Source organism: Cydia strobilella, chromosome 5 (assembly GCF_947568885.1).
Source record: "Cydia strobilella chromosome 5, ilCydStro3.1, whole genome shotgun sequence".
Classification (NCBI taxonomy): Eukaryota; Metazoa; Arthropoda; class Insecta; order Lepidoptera; family Tortricidae; genus Cydia; species Cydia strobilella.
In genome coordinates, this window is record NC_086045.1 from 1,490,013 (window position 1) to 1,504,415 (window position 14,403).

At 38.4% G+C, this 14,403-nt stretch overlaps 1 protein-coding gene across 1 annotated transcript; it reads left to right on the plus strand.

Moving 5' to 3' along the window:
- The first annotated feature begins 2,494 nt into the window (after positions 1-2,494).
- On the plus strand, positions 2,495-6,697 carry LOC134741738 (uncharacterized protein K02A2.6-like). The gene has a single exon (XM_063674631.1). It carries the CDS (start codon positions 2,495-2,497, stop codon positions 6,695-6,697), a length of 4,203 nt encoding a protein of 1,400 aa, XP_063530701.1.
- The last annotated feature ends 7,706 nt before the right edge of the window (positions 6,698-14,403 follow it).

The following is a 14,403-nucleotide window of genomic DNA, read 5'->3' on the forward strand; positions in this document are numbered from 1 at the left end:
ACATGATAGCAATAAAGATATGAAATGAAATGAACCTGTACCACACGACAAAAACGTCGTAAGCGCCGAAAAATTCAAGGCGCTTACGCGTTTAGGTCGCGAGACTCTCTCCGCTTCTATGGTTTGATGCCGAAACGGCAGCAACTCATGGCGCAAAATACTGGTTCCCCGTGCCGGTTAATTCAGGGTGAAATTTTAACCAACTCATACTCTACGTAGTGACTTTATAGGTCATACTGAACAACTTTTATTATGGAACCAATGCTGAAATCGCGAAAAAAAATTGTCTGTTTCATACATTGCTGATGGCTGATGTGATGCCACAGATTTTTATGGGGCAGCTAAAATTTTTTTCGCTATTTCGGCATTAGTCACATAACAAAAGTTGTTCAGTATGACCTATTAACGTCACTAGTGTCACTACGCAGTATGAATGGTGGTTAAAATTTCACCCTGTATAATGAATAATTCAATGATTATAAATGATGGAGATAGTTTTAATAACTATACTTCCGTGAGACACAGACATATGAGACAACGGGTCACTCATGTATTTTAAGCTCCTGGTGACACTCCTCGGTACGGAGTGAAACATGTCGAGCGTTTTTCGACTTAAAATACGTGAGTGACCCGTTATTGATATATTTAATATGATGGAGATAGTTGATAGTTCCTAGTGGAATATTGGCAAGTTGGCAACTATCCGCTTCCTTCGCCTGTCGCGATACCACAAATTGGTTATTGGCACAAACTTTGTACAAGTTCCCTGCTGTTCCAATCAGGGGAGCACTGAAAGTTTTTAGACTATCAGCAAGCAAAACGTTAGCCGATTACGGTGTACAAACCTGTCCCAATTATAATTTTTTTACCTTAATAAAGAAAATAAAGAAAAAAATATACATATAAAATGCCAAAAAAAAAAAAAAAACGAAATAAACTTTTCTTTAATGCATAATTCACAACCAATCAGCCACGGATTAATGGGAATTTACTGGCACATTACTAAATAAGGCTGTATAGAAAACTACTTTAAATGTACCAAAACTAGCAAACTTTTAAGCAACCGACCTATTAACCGCGATGGGGTTTTGAGATGAACTCAGTTAAATGTTAAGGTTACCCTTTCAATAAACTTACCGTTACAATCAGGTAACAGTATGATAGGGTTACCGAATGATAAGGTAACTGAATTGATTGTGTTACCGAATCGATAAGATTAAGCGTAAAGAGAGGTTTCTGGTTATACTTATTATTCTTTTTCATTACTTATGCTCTGAAAGAGGGTTATTGATGTTCTAAAAAATGTGTAGAAAGTGACACGTTTCTGCACTAGAGCATTTTACTTTCCAAGTACGATTTTTTTAATTTTTTTAAGATAAACAATTTAAATTTGCTTTTAAATGGATTTGTTATACAATTTCCATTCTGCTATTGAACTCCCTATTCCACAACGTTTACCTAAATTGTGAATTGAAATTATCCTCAAGAAATAGTATAAATGTACGTAGTCATGTTTTTAAAAAACACATGCATTTTACTTTCCTCATATTCGTAATGAAAAGTAGTCTTTAACTCGGGTGAAAGGCATCATATCAGCCTCGGACTGTTGACGCTCCCACCGCGTTCGAGCGCCAAACTACTTCGGCAGAAATGAGTGCCTTTCATCCCTTGGTTAACGATTACTATTCCGAGTCTGCGATACGCATTACGAACACAGAAACTCGTTTACGCCCGAACAACTCCGGATTGATCCCCAATACTCCGATTCACTAATCACTTAGTTTCACGAGCTTCGGCTTGTAATTAGCCTCATGCATCAAGTTTTTATTTGAACGAAATATGTTTTATTCGGATGTTTGTTACCGTTATATCATGTTACAGATGCATTTCCGTTTTTAAATTACCATTTAATTACTTAAAATTATAAATAAAAAGTACAAAAATTTGCCCGCGAAAAGCTAGTGAGCGAAACGCTTGAAACGCCACGTGACGTCACGCGTTCGACAGATTAGTGTAATGACACTAATGAGTAGCAAACGTCAGTTGGGCCGCCCAACGTGTGACGTCATCACGCTCTGTCGAATTCGCGCCAAAAATTATGAGCGTTTCAACCGCTCAAAATTTTTCAACATTTTAAATATTCATGAAATAAAACTATGAAAACGGATTATATCGCGTATATTGAATTTATAATACATCCCGACGTTTCGAACTCTTCGAAACGTCGGGATGTATTATAAATTCAATATACGCGATATAATCCGTTTTCATAGTTTTATTTCATGAGTAACTATCGCGGTTGTAGGTATTTGTATCATCTGGCTAAGGTGGGTAGCATCATACTCGCATACAATAAACCAGTCTCAGCTCGGTGCCCGTGTTTGATTCACGACTCCCAAACAGCGTACCTTGACATGGCGCAGTCGGTACCTAAATATAATGATATTTACAGTGTTTAATAAAGTCGATTTAGTTTGATTTGTGCGGCTTATAAATGACAGACAGTGGAAGTGAGAGCGGAAGTGCCGATTTGGAGAAGAGCGTCGACATTTCTTTAAAAATGGAGTCGGTTTTACAACCACCACCGCCATTCTCGTTCGAGAATAATCTAGTTAATGTGACTTCCGGAAATTTAAGTGCTGAGTGGGACAATTGGAAGAAATCTTTTAAAATCTATTTCGAAGCATGTGAACCTTCAGCGAAAACTAATAAAGTGCAAGTAAATATATTGTTGCATGTCATCGGAACCAAATGTCGAGAGGTGTACGAGCAATTTACAAACAACGACACGGATACGGTGGGAGACTTGCTACAGAAGTTTGATGCGTTTTTTGTTCCGGTAAAAAATTTGGCAGTCGAAAGGCATAAATTTTTTAAAAGAGATCAGAAGGAGTTAGAGTCAACCGAACAGTACATGTTTGAACTAAATAAGATAGCAGCCAAATGCGAGTTTGGAGAATTACGTGATGGATTACTGTGCAGCAGGTTCATATGTGGTGTGAGAGAGGTGACCCTTTCGGAACGGATGCTGAGGGAACCAGACATTACATTAAAGAAAGCCATGGACATATGCAAGTTAGCGGAGATGTCAAAAATACAGGCATTGAATATAAAAACAAATAGTGTCGAACAGCACGTACACGAAGTTTCACAAAACAATAATCAATCCGGAACTAAAACCTGTGACGTGCATGTAGTAAATAGGCGTTATGCCTCAGCCGCCATAAACCGCCCGCGCCGGCCGCCTCACACACCGATGCGATCAAACGCGCCCAGCGGTGCTCGGGAGCAACAGACATATCATACCAGATCTTCATTTTCCACTCCTAACCCCAGAGAGAGGACGTTTAATCGTTACAACAATCCATCACCGCAAGGAACTTCAAGTGAACCGCAGAGAACTTTTAACGGCTGTAGTAATTGCGGTCATGCACACAGAAGGATGGAGTGCCCCGCGTTCGGAGTACGGTGTAACAATTGCAATCGGATGAATCACTATGCGAGAATGTGTCGATCGTCGCGTCGAGTGTACGAAATACAAGAGGACTCCACCGATCAGGTAATCGCTCAAGTTAATAATGTTAACAGTGACTGGTCAGTAAATTTAGAGATAAATAAAGGGTGTATTACGTTTAATCTAGATTCTGGAGCGCAGGTAAATGTATTGCCTAAAAGATTCTTGAGTAAAATCCAGTTATCAACTGATGATTTAACTCAAACATCAACAACGTTGCGTGGCTATTCTGGGGAAGAGATTGCCGTATTGGGAAAATGTTATTTAAAAGTAGTTTGCAAGGGAAATACATATTTTTTGAAGTTTATAATTGCCGATGTTGATTCGTGTCCGGTACTTGGTAGGAGTTCATGTGAGGAATTAAATTTAGTTAAACTAGTTAGGTCTATTAGCGAACATTCTCCAAGTGAAAAAATATTAGACGAGTTTTTAGACATTTTCGAGGGTATGGGTTGTTTGCCAGGGGAATATAAAATACAGTTAAAAAATGACGTTTCCCCAGTAGTCCACGCTCCGAGAAAGCTACCGTTAGCATTAAAAGATCAGATAAAAAACAAATTGGATGAGATGGAAAGGGAAGGTATTATTTCAAAAGTAGAGGGTCCAACAGATTGGGTAAACAGTATGACTGTAGTCAAGAAGCCAAATGGTGATTTACGCTTATGCCTGGACCCCCGCGATTTAAATAAAGCAATTAGGCGCGAATATTTTAAACTGCCAACGTTTGAGGAAATTACGGCGGAGTTGTTAGGTGCGAAGTATTTCAGCACATTAGACGCGAAGCAAGGCTTTTGGCAGGTAAAACTCCATCCAAGTTGTACAGACCTTTGTACTTTTAATACGGTATTCGGGAGATATAAATTTTTAAGGATGCCTTATGGAATCTCCTCGGCATCTGAAATATTTCACAAGCGGCTGTATAGTCATTTTGATGATATAGAGGGTGTAGTGTTATTTGTTGACGACTTGTTAGTGTATGGACCAACTAAGGAAATTCATGATCAGAGATTAAGAGCGGTGTTGAATAGATGCAAAGATATTAACATAAAACTAAATAGGCAAAAATGCAGAATCGGCTTATCCGAGATAAAATATCTTGGCCACAAAATTGGCAGCGATGGTATTCGTCCGGACGATTCTCACATATCAGCGATTAGGGACATGCCTACGCCGCAAAATGTAAAAGACGTGGAAAGATTTTTGGGTCTTGTAACATACGTTAGTAATTTTATACCCAACTTCTCTGAGAAGTCTGCTAAGCTAAGAGAACTTTTGAGAAAAGACATTGAATGGCATTGGGACAAAAATCATGAAGATTGTTTTAAAGAGCTTAAAACAGGTCTAACCTCTTCACCAGTATTGCAATACTATGATATAAACGCACCAGTGGTGATTTCTGTTGATGCGAGCAAACATGGTTTAGGTGCTTGTTTACTACAAGGGAATTTACCAGTTTGTTACGCTTCCAAGTCGTTGACAAAGACAGAGCAGGCATACGCTCAGATCGAAAAAGAGCTGTATGCTTGCGTCTTCGCTTGCGAGAAATTCTATACATATATATATGGCCGAACAAACATAATAATAGAAACCGATCATAAGCCACTTGTAAACATAATTAATAAACCCCTTGCCAATGCTCCAGCACGATTGCAGAGAATGTTGATGCGTTTATATCCATACACGTTTACATTAGTGTACAAGCCTGGCAAATATTTGTATATCGCGGACGCACTATCGCGTGCACCTGCACCGAACGCAGGCACGCCCCTCCCCCCGCTCGACCATCTCGAAGCGCAGGCGCAAGTATGCGCAATCGCGGCTACTAATGCTTTAACCGACACACATTTATTAGAGATACAAAGGTGCACAAAGGTGGATGATGAGCTTCAAAGTTTAATAAAAGTAATTAAACGTGGTTGGCCAAATGGGAAGGATAAACTAAACGATACTTTAAAATGTTACTGGAATATTAGAGACGAACTTACTACTGATTTTGGAATGATATGGAAGGGTAATAGGATTGTCATACCAAGGTGCATGCGACACGATATGTTAAAAAAAATCCACTCCAGTCACTTGGGATTAGATAAATGCAAACTTAGGGCTAGGGAGACAGTGTACTGGCCAAATGTTAATTCACAATTACAAGATTATCTGTCTAACTGTCAAGCGTGCCTCACCTATAAAAAACAGAATTCGAAGGAGCCTCTGATTTCACACGAAATACCGAAAAAACCATGGCGTAAAGTAGGCGTAGATATTTTTCATCTAGCGAATCGGTCGTACATACTTGTTGTAGATTACTTCAGTAAATTTATAGAAATAGCGAAATTACAAAGTTTAAAATCAGAAAACGTAATTTCTGAACTTAAATACATATTTCGAAGACACGGCATACCGAAAATTATAATGAGCGACAACGGACCAGAATTTTCCTCTAACCTTTTCAAAGAGTTTTCTTTAAATTGGAAATTCCACCACGTCACTTCGTCCCCTGGATACGCGCAATCAAACGGCCAAGTGGAACGATCCATACAAACAATGAAGAATATTATTAAAAAAACTAATTTCGACGGGTCAGATTTAGACATTGCGTTGTTAGAGTATGTATGTACACCGATAAGTGATAATTTACCGTCACCTGCAGAGTTGTTATATAACAGGAAACTTCGAAGTATAATACCGCATAAAACTAACCCAACGGTACCTAAGATAAGAACGCAACAAGAGTATCACGATATATTAACACAAAGACAGGGAATTCAAAAACATTATTTTGATTTACGGACTAGAAACTTAAGCCCCTTAAGAATTGGACAAAAAATAAAATTAAGACTATTAAATAGTTGGGTTCCAGGTATAGTGCACAGCATTTTAGGGCCTAGGTCATATCTGATCTCAATGCCTAACGGTAACATTCTGCGACGCAACAGGAGACATCTAATTATAGATGCGTACAAAAGACCAGAACCAACATATTTTAACCTAGACGATGACGTAATCTCTCCCTCGTTGGTTACGCAACCACAAACAACATCCAGCTCCAACCAACCGATTGTTCAGTCAGCTGATCAGAATGTGCAAACTAATATGTTTTATCGTACTCGTTCCGGCAGGACAGTGCGACCTCCTGATCGGTGGGGATACCCCTCCACGTCCGCCGCGGTCAATCGTGTCACGTGAGCCATCAAATTATGTACTTATATCTATTATCATAGGTGCGTATCATACAACGTGTGCATGTAATCAATTACAGAATTAAATTAAACAATAGTGTAGTTACTTTAAATAACTCTGCACCTAATGTTATCATAAGATTAAAACTTAGTTGAAACTTACTTTACAAAGAACTTGAGTAAGCATAAAATGTATGCACTGTTTATAAAAACAAAATAAAATAAAAGGCATGTTCTTGATCTTTGTGTTAGAATATAATATGTCGTATAATTAGCAAAATAATAAAAATTAAAAAAAAAACATAAAATGTATAAAATTCAATAATTAAGTATTTAATGCTGTACTCGTACATTATACCGCATGATGGTCAATTAGCCATGTTATTTTTAATGCATTTTTATTACTAAATTTATATCATCTTACTTCAATGTAAGAGATACTCAAGTTTAGAATAAGAATAAGTAGGATATAATCAATTAATTTGGCATGTAATAATTTTCTAATTAATCAACTTAAATTACCTTCTTCTTGCATTTGTGTAAGAAACATAAATTAAATGTTATTTCAGTTGTAATGTTGCAATTGTATTGATTGTAACTAATGTATATTATTACATATGTGGTCAAGTTCCTGTTATTCAAGTGTTTACGAATAATACCTAACAGTAATTTGTACCTGCATAAGTATTTATATTAAGGTGTGTGTTTGAAAACCCTTTTCTATCCGTCACTAATCTCTGTAAGATAATACGCGTGTTAATGCAAAATAAACTTTCTGGCATTTAGATAAAGTTTAAAATTGCCAAACATCTGCGATTTCTGTGAGGGATGGAAAGGTGATTTAAACATCTTGATCATTGCCTTGTTTGACATTTAAATTATTTAATTTTCAAAGAAAGAGGTTGTAGGTATTTGTATCATCTGGCTAAGGTGGGTAGCATCATACTCGCATACAATAAACCAGTCTCAGCTCGGTGCCCGTGTTTGATTCACGACTCCCAAACAGCGTACCTTGACAGCGGTAACCGAAGACAATATTTTAAATATTTTTTAATAAAATAATGTTAAGGTTTACAAAAGTATTTTTATCATTTCCGGTGTTCCAACGATATAAATTATGAATCCAAAAATAAAAATAAATTAATGCATGGAGCTAATTTATACAGGGTGGGGCTGTCTGTTGAGTGTAATTGATAACAATTGGACTCAGTTTTACGACTCGGTGTGAAGACTTTATATTTATTAGAAAACAAAAATAGGTACCTAGCTAGGTATCTTTAGGCAGATATAACAACGCGCATTTTTATATATAAAGATATGATATGATATGATTTATTTATCTCACAATATGCAATTGCACTTAAAATTACACATGGTAAATTCTTAGGAATTTATATTGTGATTGTCAGTTTTTTTTACATTATGAATAGTTGAATATGAAAAATAACAGTGACAATCAAAATTACATTCAAAATTGTTAAATTACAATCGTATGTCAGGAGTTCCATAATTAATTAAAAACATTTATGTATTTAATGTATTTATAGGTTTATATATTTTTTAGTCATTTATATATTTAACGACCGGTTCGGATACATAATACTCGTACAGTGGCTCTGTGAGCTGAAAACCTCGCGAGCATAACTTAAAACTGAATAAATTTTGCCATTAAAAAAAAAATTATTCGTAAATATATCCTACATTTGCACTACAGATAGAATTACAAGGCCAATGGCTATCGGTTCTTCAATCTTTTATCTCCATTTTTGTCTACCGGATTTTGAATAAACTAATACTTTTTTTTGTTATTTTTTGTTTAAACATTGTCTAAAAAAACACTTTTTTAGTACCTCGATTGCTGTGAAAGATCTTACATACGAAATCTACATAAGTATTTGGGTTCGTCTTTGACGTCTCTAAAACCTGGCCTAGGGTTTTAATTTTAAACTAATTAACACAAAAGTTATGGCCAAAAAACCAGTTGCTTTCTGGCCTGAAATTGTTCATCTTCGATGACAAATATCTCGAAGACAATGAACTTTGAAGTAAATATGGGATACTATATTGCTTAAAGCCATTGCTGTCAATATGATAAGCTACAAAAAACATTAGCAAACTAAGGGATTCAGATCGAAGGTCATTGGGGCATGGGATCCCCTTAATCATCGAACCTGGTCACAAAAATTCACGAGAATCGGTTGAGAATTGCGACCTGTAAACGAGAACATCCGGACATTGAAAGCATTCTTGCCCAAGCTGAAATGGACGTTTCGCTAACGCTCGTTCAACTAGACTAGGTCAGGCGTGGGCGGCTTGGCTCACTCCGCGATTTCGTCGCGTCGCTACAAGTACATGCGGCCCACACCAATTTTGGTGTCTAGCCATAGTAGTTGCCGCGCACCGCTACGCTCACGCTTGTTCCACCTAGCGGTCATATCTGTCGTAATAGACGCGGTTTGTTAGAGAGTGAACCTTCTGTACCAAGTACTGTTATTTATTCTATGGCTAGGTATTGCGACCAAGTCTAGACAAAATAAACTGTGTCATGCGGCGGAAGCGATAGATTGCAGACTCCGTTATATCCTGTTCGAGTCCCGGGAGAATATTATAGAGCCGGTTATTGGCTATGTGCGAGACTGTGGCGCCCGCTTGCACCAACTTTGCACATAGCCGCAATAGATATATTATATCAATAAAAAACCGGCCAAGTGCGAGTCGGACTTGCGCACGAAGGGTTCCGTACCATTACGCAAAAAACGGCAAAAAAATCACGTTTGTTGTATGGGAGCCCCCTTAAATATTTATTTTATTCTGTTTTTTAGTATTTGTATTGTTGTTATAGCGGCAACAGAAATACATCATCTGTGAAAATTTCAACTATCTAACTATCACGGTTCATGAGATACAGCCTGGTGACAGACGGACAGACAGCCGAGTCTTAGTAATAGGGTCCCGTTTCACCCTTTGGGTACGGAACCCTAAAAAGTAAGTTTCAGTTGATTAGTAACTTTCAGTTCGGATTCATACGACATGTACATGCAATAATGCAGCGCGACATTACTGCCGCAAATGCCACAATGGTTTAATGCGGGTTGGAGACTTCACATACACCAATGATATGCATAAAGGTTTCTTGACGATGTTTTCCTTCATCGAAAAGCTAGTCGTGAATATCAAACGATCTTCCGTACACAAGTTCCGAAAAACTCTTTGTTACGAGCCAGGATTTAAACCCGTGACTTGCGGATTTAAAATCGGACATCAAATCCACTAGGAAACCCACCGCTTGTATTGTGTAATTTGTGTATGATAATATTTTACCTTTTATTTCTATGACAGCGCAGGGATCGGCAAACTTTTGAAGAGAAGAGCCAGACAGTAGAAATCAGGGATGTTGCGGATGACGATTTTTTGACATCCGCGGATGCGGATGCGGATGCGGATGTCGAGATTAGGCACATAAAAAAACGTCAAATATTACACTTCAGTAAATAAAACTATGAAAACGGATTATATCGCGTATATTGAATTTGTATATTGTCGGGATGTATTATAGATTCAATATACGCGATATAATCCGTTTTCATAGTTTTATTTCATGAGTAACTATCGCGGTAACCGAAGACAATATTACACTTCAGTAATTTTTATTTAAAAAAAAAACGAGACAGTCTTTGAACAAGAATATACCTACGTGCCCCACAGTTGCATAACTAAAGTCCAAATAAATCAAACTTTTCACTTCTTTTCGCTGTCGATCGACGAAATTCCTATTGGCTAATGACGAAATTACCTGGAACAGTACTCCTGTACCTACCTGTTCCACATCCGCATCTGCATTAAGCTCCTCATCGATTTTATGCGGATGCGGATGTTGAAAACAACGCGGAAGTTCCGCGGATGCGGATGCGAATATACGCAACATCCCTGGTAGAAATTATCAAATTGAGAAATATCAAAGAGCCACAAAAGTTGAAGAGCCGCAATTGCTCCAAAGAGCCGCAGTTTGAACACGCCTTAGCGTGATCCAACTAGCGACGAGAAAAGCCAAATAAGCATAATTTATCGGCCAAGGTTAAAAAGGTGCGATGCCTATGGGGGACATGAAATGTCTGTTGGAAGTTTCAAAGTCAAAGTCAAAGTCGTTTGTTACCGGTGATGGGACTGGGGACGTTTGGAGTGATTTAAAAGTCCCCGGCGAGCTCGACCAAATTTCACCTTCCCATACAAACAGAGTTACGTTCTCATTTTAAAACTACCTGTTGGATTGTAATGAAACTTTGCACATACAATGACATGAGGTATATCTAGGTCTGTAATTAGTTTATATAGCTCCAGATTGTAAAACAAATGAAATAGATTAAAAACAAATGTTGTATGAAAAACTTAAATTCGCAGTAGTTTTATAACTATATATGAATGAATGAATGAATATTCTTTATTTCAGACCATGTCCATATACAATTGAATTACATATAAAATTAATATTAAATTATATAAAAAATTACATTTGTTAGTAGTATGGTATCTGGAACTACATAAAATAATTACAGACATAATGGCAAACTAGCTATTAGTTTTAAAATGAGAGCATAAATACGTTTGTATGGAGAACAGAGCTTGCCGGGGGGGGGGGGGCCTTAACGTTTCGCTATATGAAAGCTTACATTTTGGCTGGTTCTATGGGAGGGTAAATTTTTTTCGCGATTTCGTGTTTGGTCCCATAGTAAAATTTGCTCAGTATAATGCCAAAACCTCCCTGGCAACGGGAATGCACTTATTTTTTTGCACATTGCTCGCAGAACTGATGGCCGGTGGGGCCGGAAGGTTCTGGAGTGGCGTCCGCGTACCGGAAGACGAACTGCCGGTAGGCCTCCAACGAGGTGGAGCGACGACCTGGTGAAGGTCGCGGGAATTCGGTGGATGCGAGCGGCACAGGATCGGTCGGAGTGGCGAGCCTTGGGGGAGGCCTATGTCCAGCAGTGGACGTCTTTCGGCTGACATGATGATGATGATGATGAAGATGATGATGATATATTATACTAAAATAACATAGATAACTCAAGAACAAATATTTCTGTACACATACAAATGCCCTTACCAAGCCTCATGTTTCGTAGGAAGGGTCACTACAATACATTACAATACAAATACTCTTTATTGCACAGTGTGTGACGTTTACATACGACATCTATTGTTATATGTCTGTGTCTTGTTTTATAAAACTGAAAACTAACATAGATCTGTCTCGCTACACCTGCACTGCAGAGGCTTCCGTGAAAAATGCACTGCAGTGCGAAAAATGCACCCTAAATACCTTTTATCCTGGGAGGGTATTAAGGGAGAACTACAATACTAAAACGTTCAAAAAGACTAAGTGCTTAATGAGTTCGTTTCATTCTATAACTTCTTATGATTACTCATTAAACAAACTATTGCAATATGATTGCAATCATAGCATTCTAATAGCCAATCGTAAGCGAGGTGTCATTTAAACCACTTTGCTAAATCACCTTTGCAGCCCGAGGTTAAAAGTACTTAAATCTGTGAGCGATGTCTCGCAAGCAAGCAAGCGAGCAATAGAGATGACGTCAAAGATATGTTTAGGTACAGTTTTGAACCTTACTCGTTTAATCTTAACTTTCTTCACATTGGCGCCCAACGTGGGGCTTAGTCAATTTCATTATACAAGCTGTAACAAAAATAGTGGGGATAAGTTTAAGGGCATATTGAAATTCAATTACTTTTTAGTATATAAGTAATCCAATAAAAAAACGATACGATATTAAGTCGATAACACGCGGTCAGAGCAGACCTCCTCTATATGCCTTAAAAGTAGCTGTAACATGTTTATCCTGATAATGAGACTGAATGATGAGCTACCATCAAAATATTGAGGGTCTTGTAGTATGGGGTTCTTCAAAAAAAGAGTGTACAGATTTTTAAAGGGTCGGCAACGCGCATGTAACATCTCTGAAGTTGCAGGCATCCATAGGCTACGGTGACTGCTTACCACCGACGTGATAAAGAAAATTCAAGAGAATTACCCGGCCGGCAATAGAAAAACTCATCATCGAATTTAAACTATCGTGAGACATAATTACTTAACTAACATAGCGGTTTCACTCACGTGTTTTTAGTCACTCGCGCGACATGTTTCGGAGAGCCTAGCTGCCTAGCTGTGCTGCTAGCTGGGTACGTGCCGCCCATCCGTCGTGACCGCTACTCACTCAGGCACTGTTAGTGCTTGAAAATGGAGACCTAGGCTCTCCGAAACATGTCGCGCGAGTGACTAAAAACACGTGAGTGAAACCGCTATGTTAGTTAAAACTCATCATGTATCAATTTCAGTAGATTATGAGATACATACCCGTGACACATAGACGGACAACGGAGTCTTATTAATAAAGTTCCGTTTGAAAACAAGCCCATCTACGCGGCATCGGGAAACTTATAAAAAAAAACATTCCAGCTCCTTATACTTTTCCTCAACAAAAATTGTCATGGCCGACTAAGATTGCTTGCGAGGCCGTTCCGAAACCAATAAAACCTAACGGCACATGTACAACATATGAAACACGTGACAATGCGAACGTTTTACGACTAATAAATAGCGGGGACACATTTGTCGCAACTTGTTTCAGAACGTGCACGACCAAAGTGCCGGCTATGGATGGTATAGAAAGGATGTCAATCATATAATCGCTGATGATATGGCAGAATTGTTGCAGAAGTGACCAGCTTTCAGCTGTAAATAATAGTTCCTAATCTCTCCGATGGCGCTAGGTAGGCTCTGAGACCAAAGAGTATTGTAATCTATAGGAGACTCTATGACATTAACTATAGAGGTATAATAATGTAAATGAAATGGGGGAGGGGCAGCAAATAACCCGACCAAATTACGTAGGTTGTTTCTGGTATGTTGTCAGGAATGTTCTGTCTTTCACGGTCGCACGGGTGCACATCTATATAAAATACTAGTTGTATGGTCTAGGTACTTCAGTGTATGGTGGCGCCGCCTATTTACTGTTTTTACGGTCACTTTTTGATACATGAAGATTCATTTCCTTACCTCTACCTTCCATAGTGCCGACTATTGGAACACTTTTATGAAGATCCTTAGAGTTGTCAAATTTGGGACAAACTTTGGGTTATAGTAACTATTTTGCGGACCGATAGGTCCAAAAAAGTGTCCATGGGCGAAGGTTATTGCTTATCATTAGGATTCAGATATAACTACTTGTTATGGTTTTGATCTTGTTTTAACACGACCTTGACGATCACTCATGCTGATCGGTGCATGCCAAGTGAAAGTCGTGCTTGAGATACGCGGCAATTACGAATGCTATTGCCAAAATCGTATCAAAACCAGTTGAAAAACAAAAACAAATTGCTAAATTAGAATCCACATCCTAGAATTTGTATTCAAGTTCCCTAGCAGTAAACGCTCTGGGTGTAGAAAATACGAGGTGTAGATCCATATTCCGATAATCCGAGATATATCCGATATTTCCTGTACAAGGGGAAAGTTTCCAGCTGCACAACGGTTGTGTTCGAAAAGTAGTTAGTTTGTGCCGGTTCTAGCCCCTCCTCCTCCTCCCGTTCTAGACCAAAACTTTTCCGCTAGGGGGCGCCACTAGTTAGTTTGGCAAAGATCCGTCAGATGGCGCCACTAGTTAGTTTGGCAAAGATCCGCTAGATGGCGCCACTTGC

What these genes read in the sequence shown, in the direction of transcription:
- LOC134741738 (XM_063674631.1), top strand. Translation starts at nt 2,495, where the DNA reads ATGACAGACAGTGGAAGTGAGAGCGGAAGTGCCGATTTGGAGAAGAGC.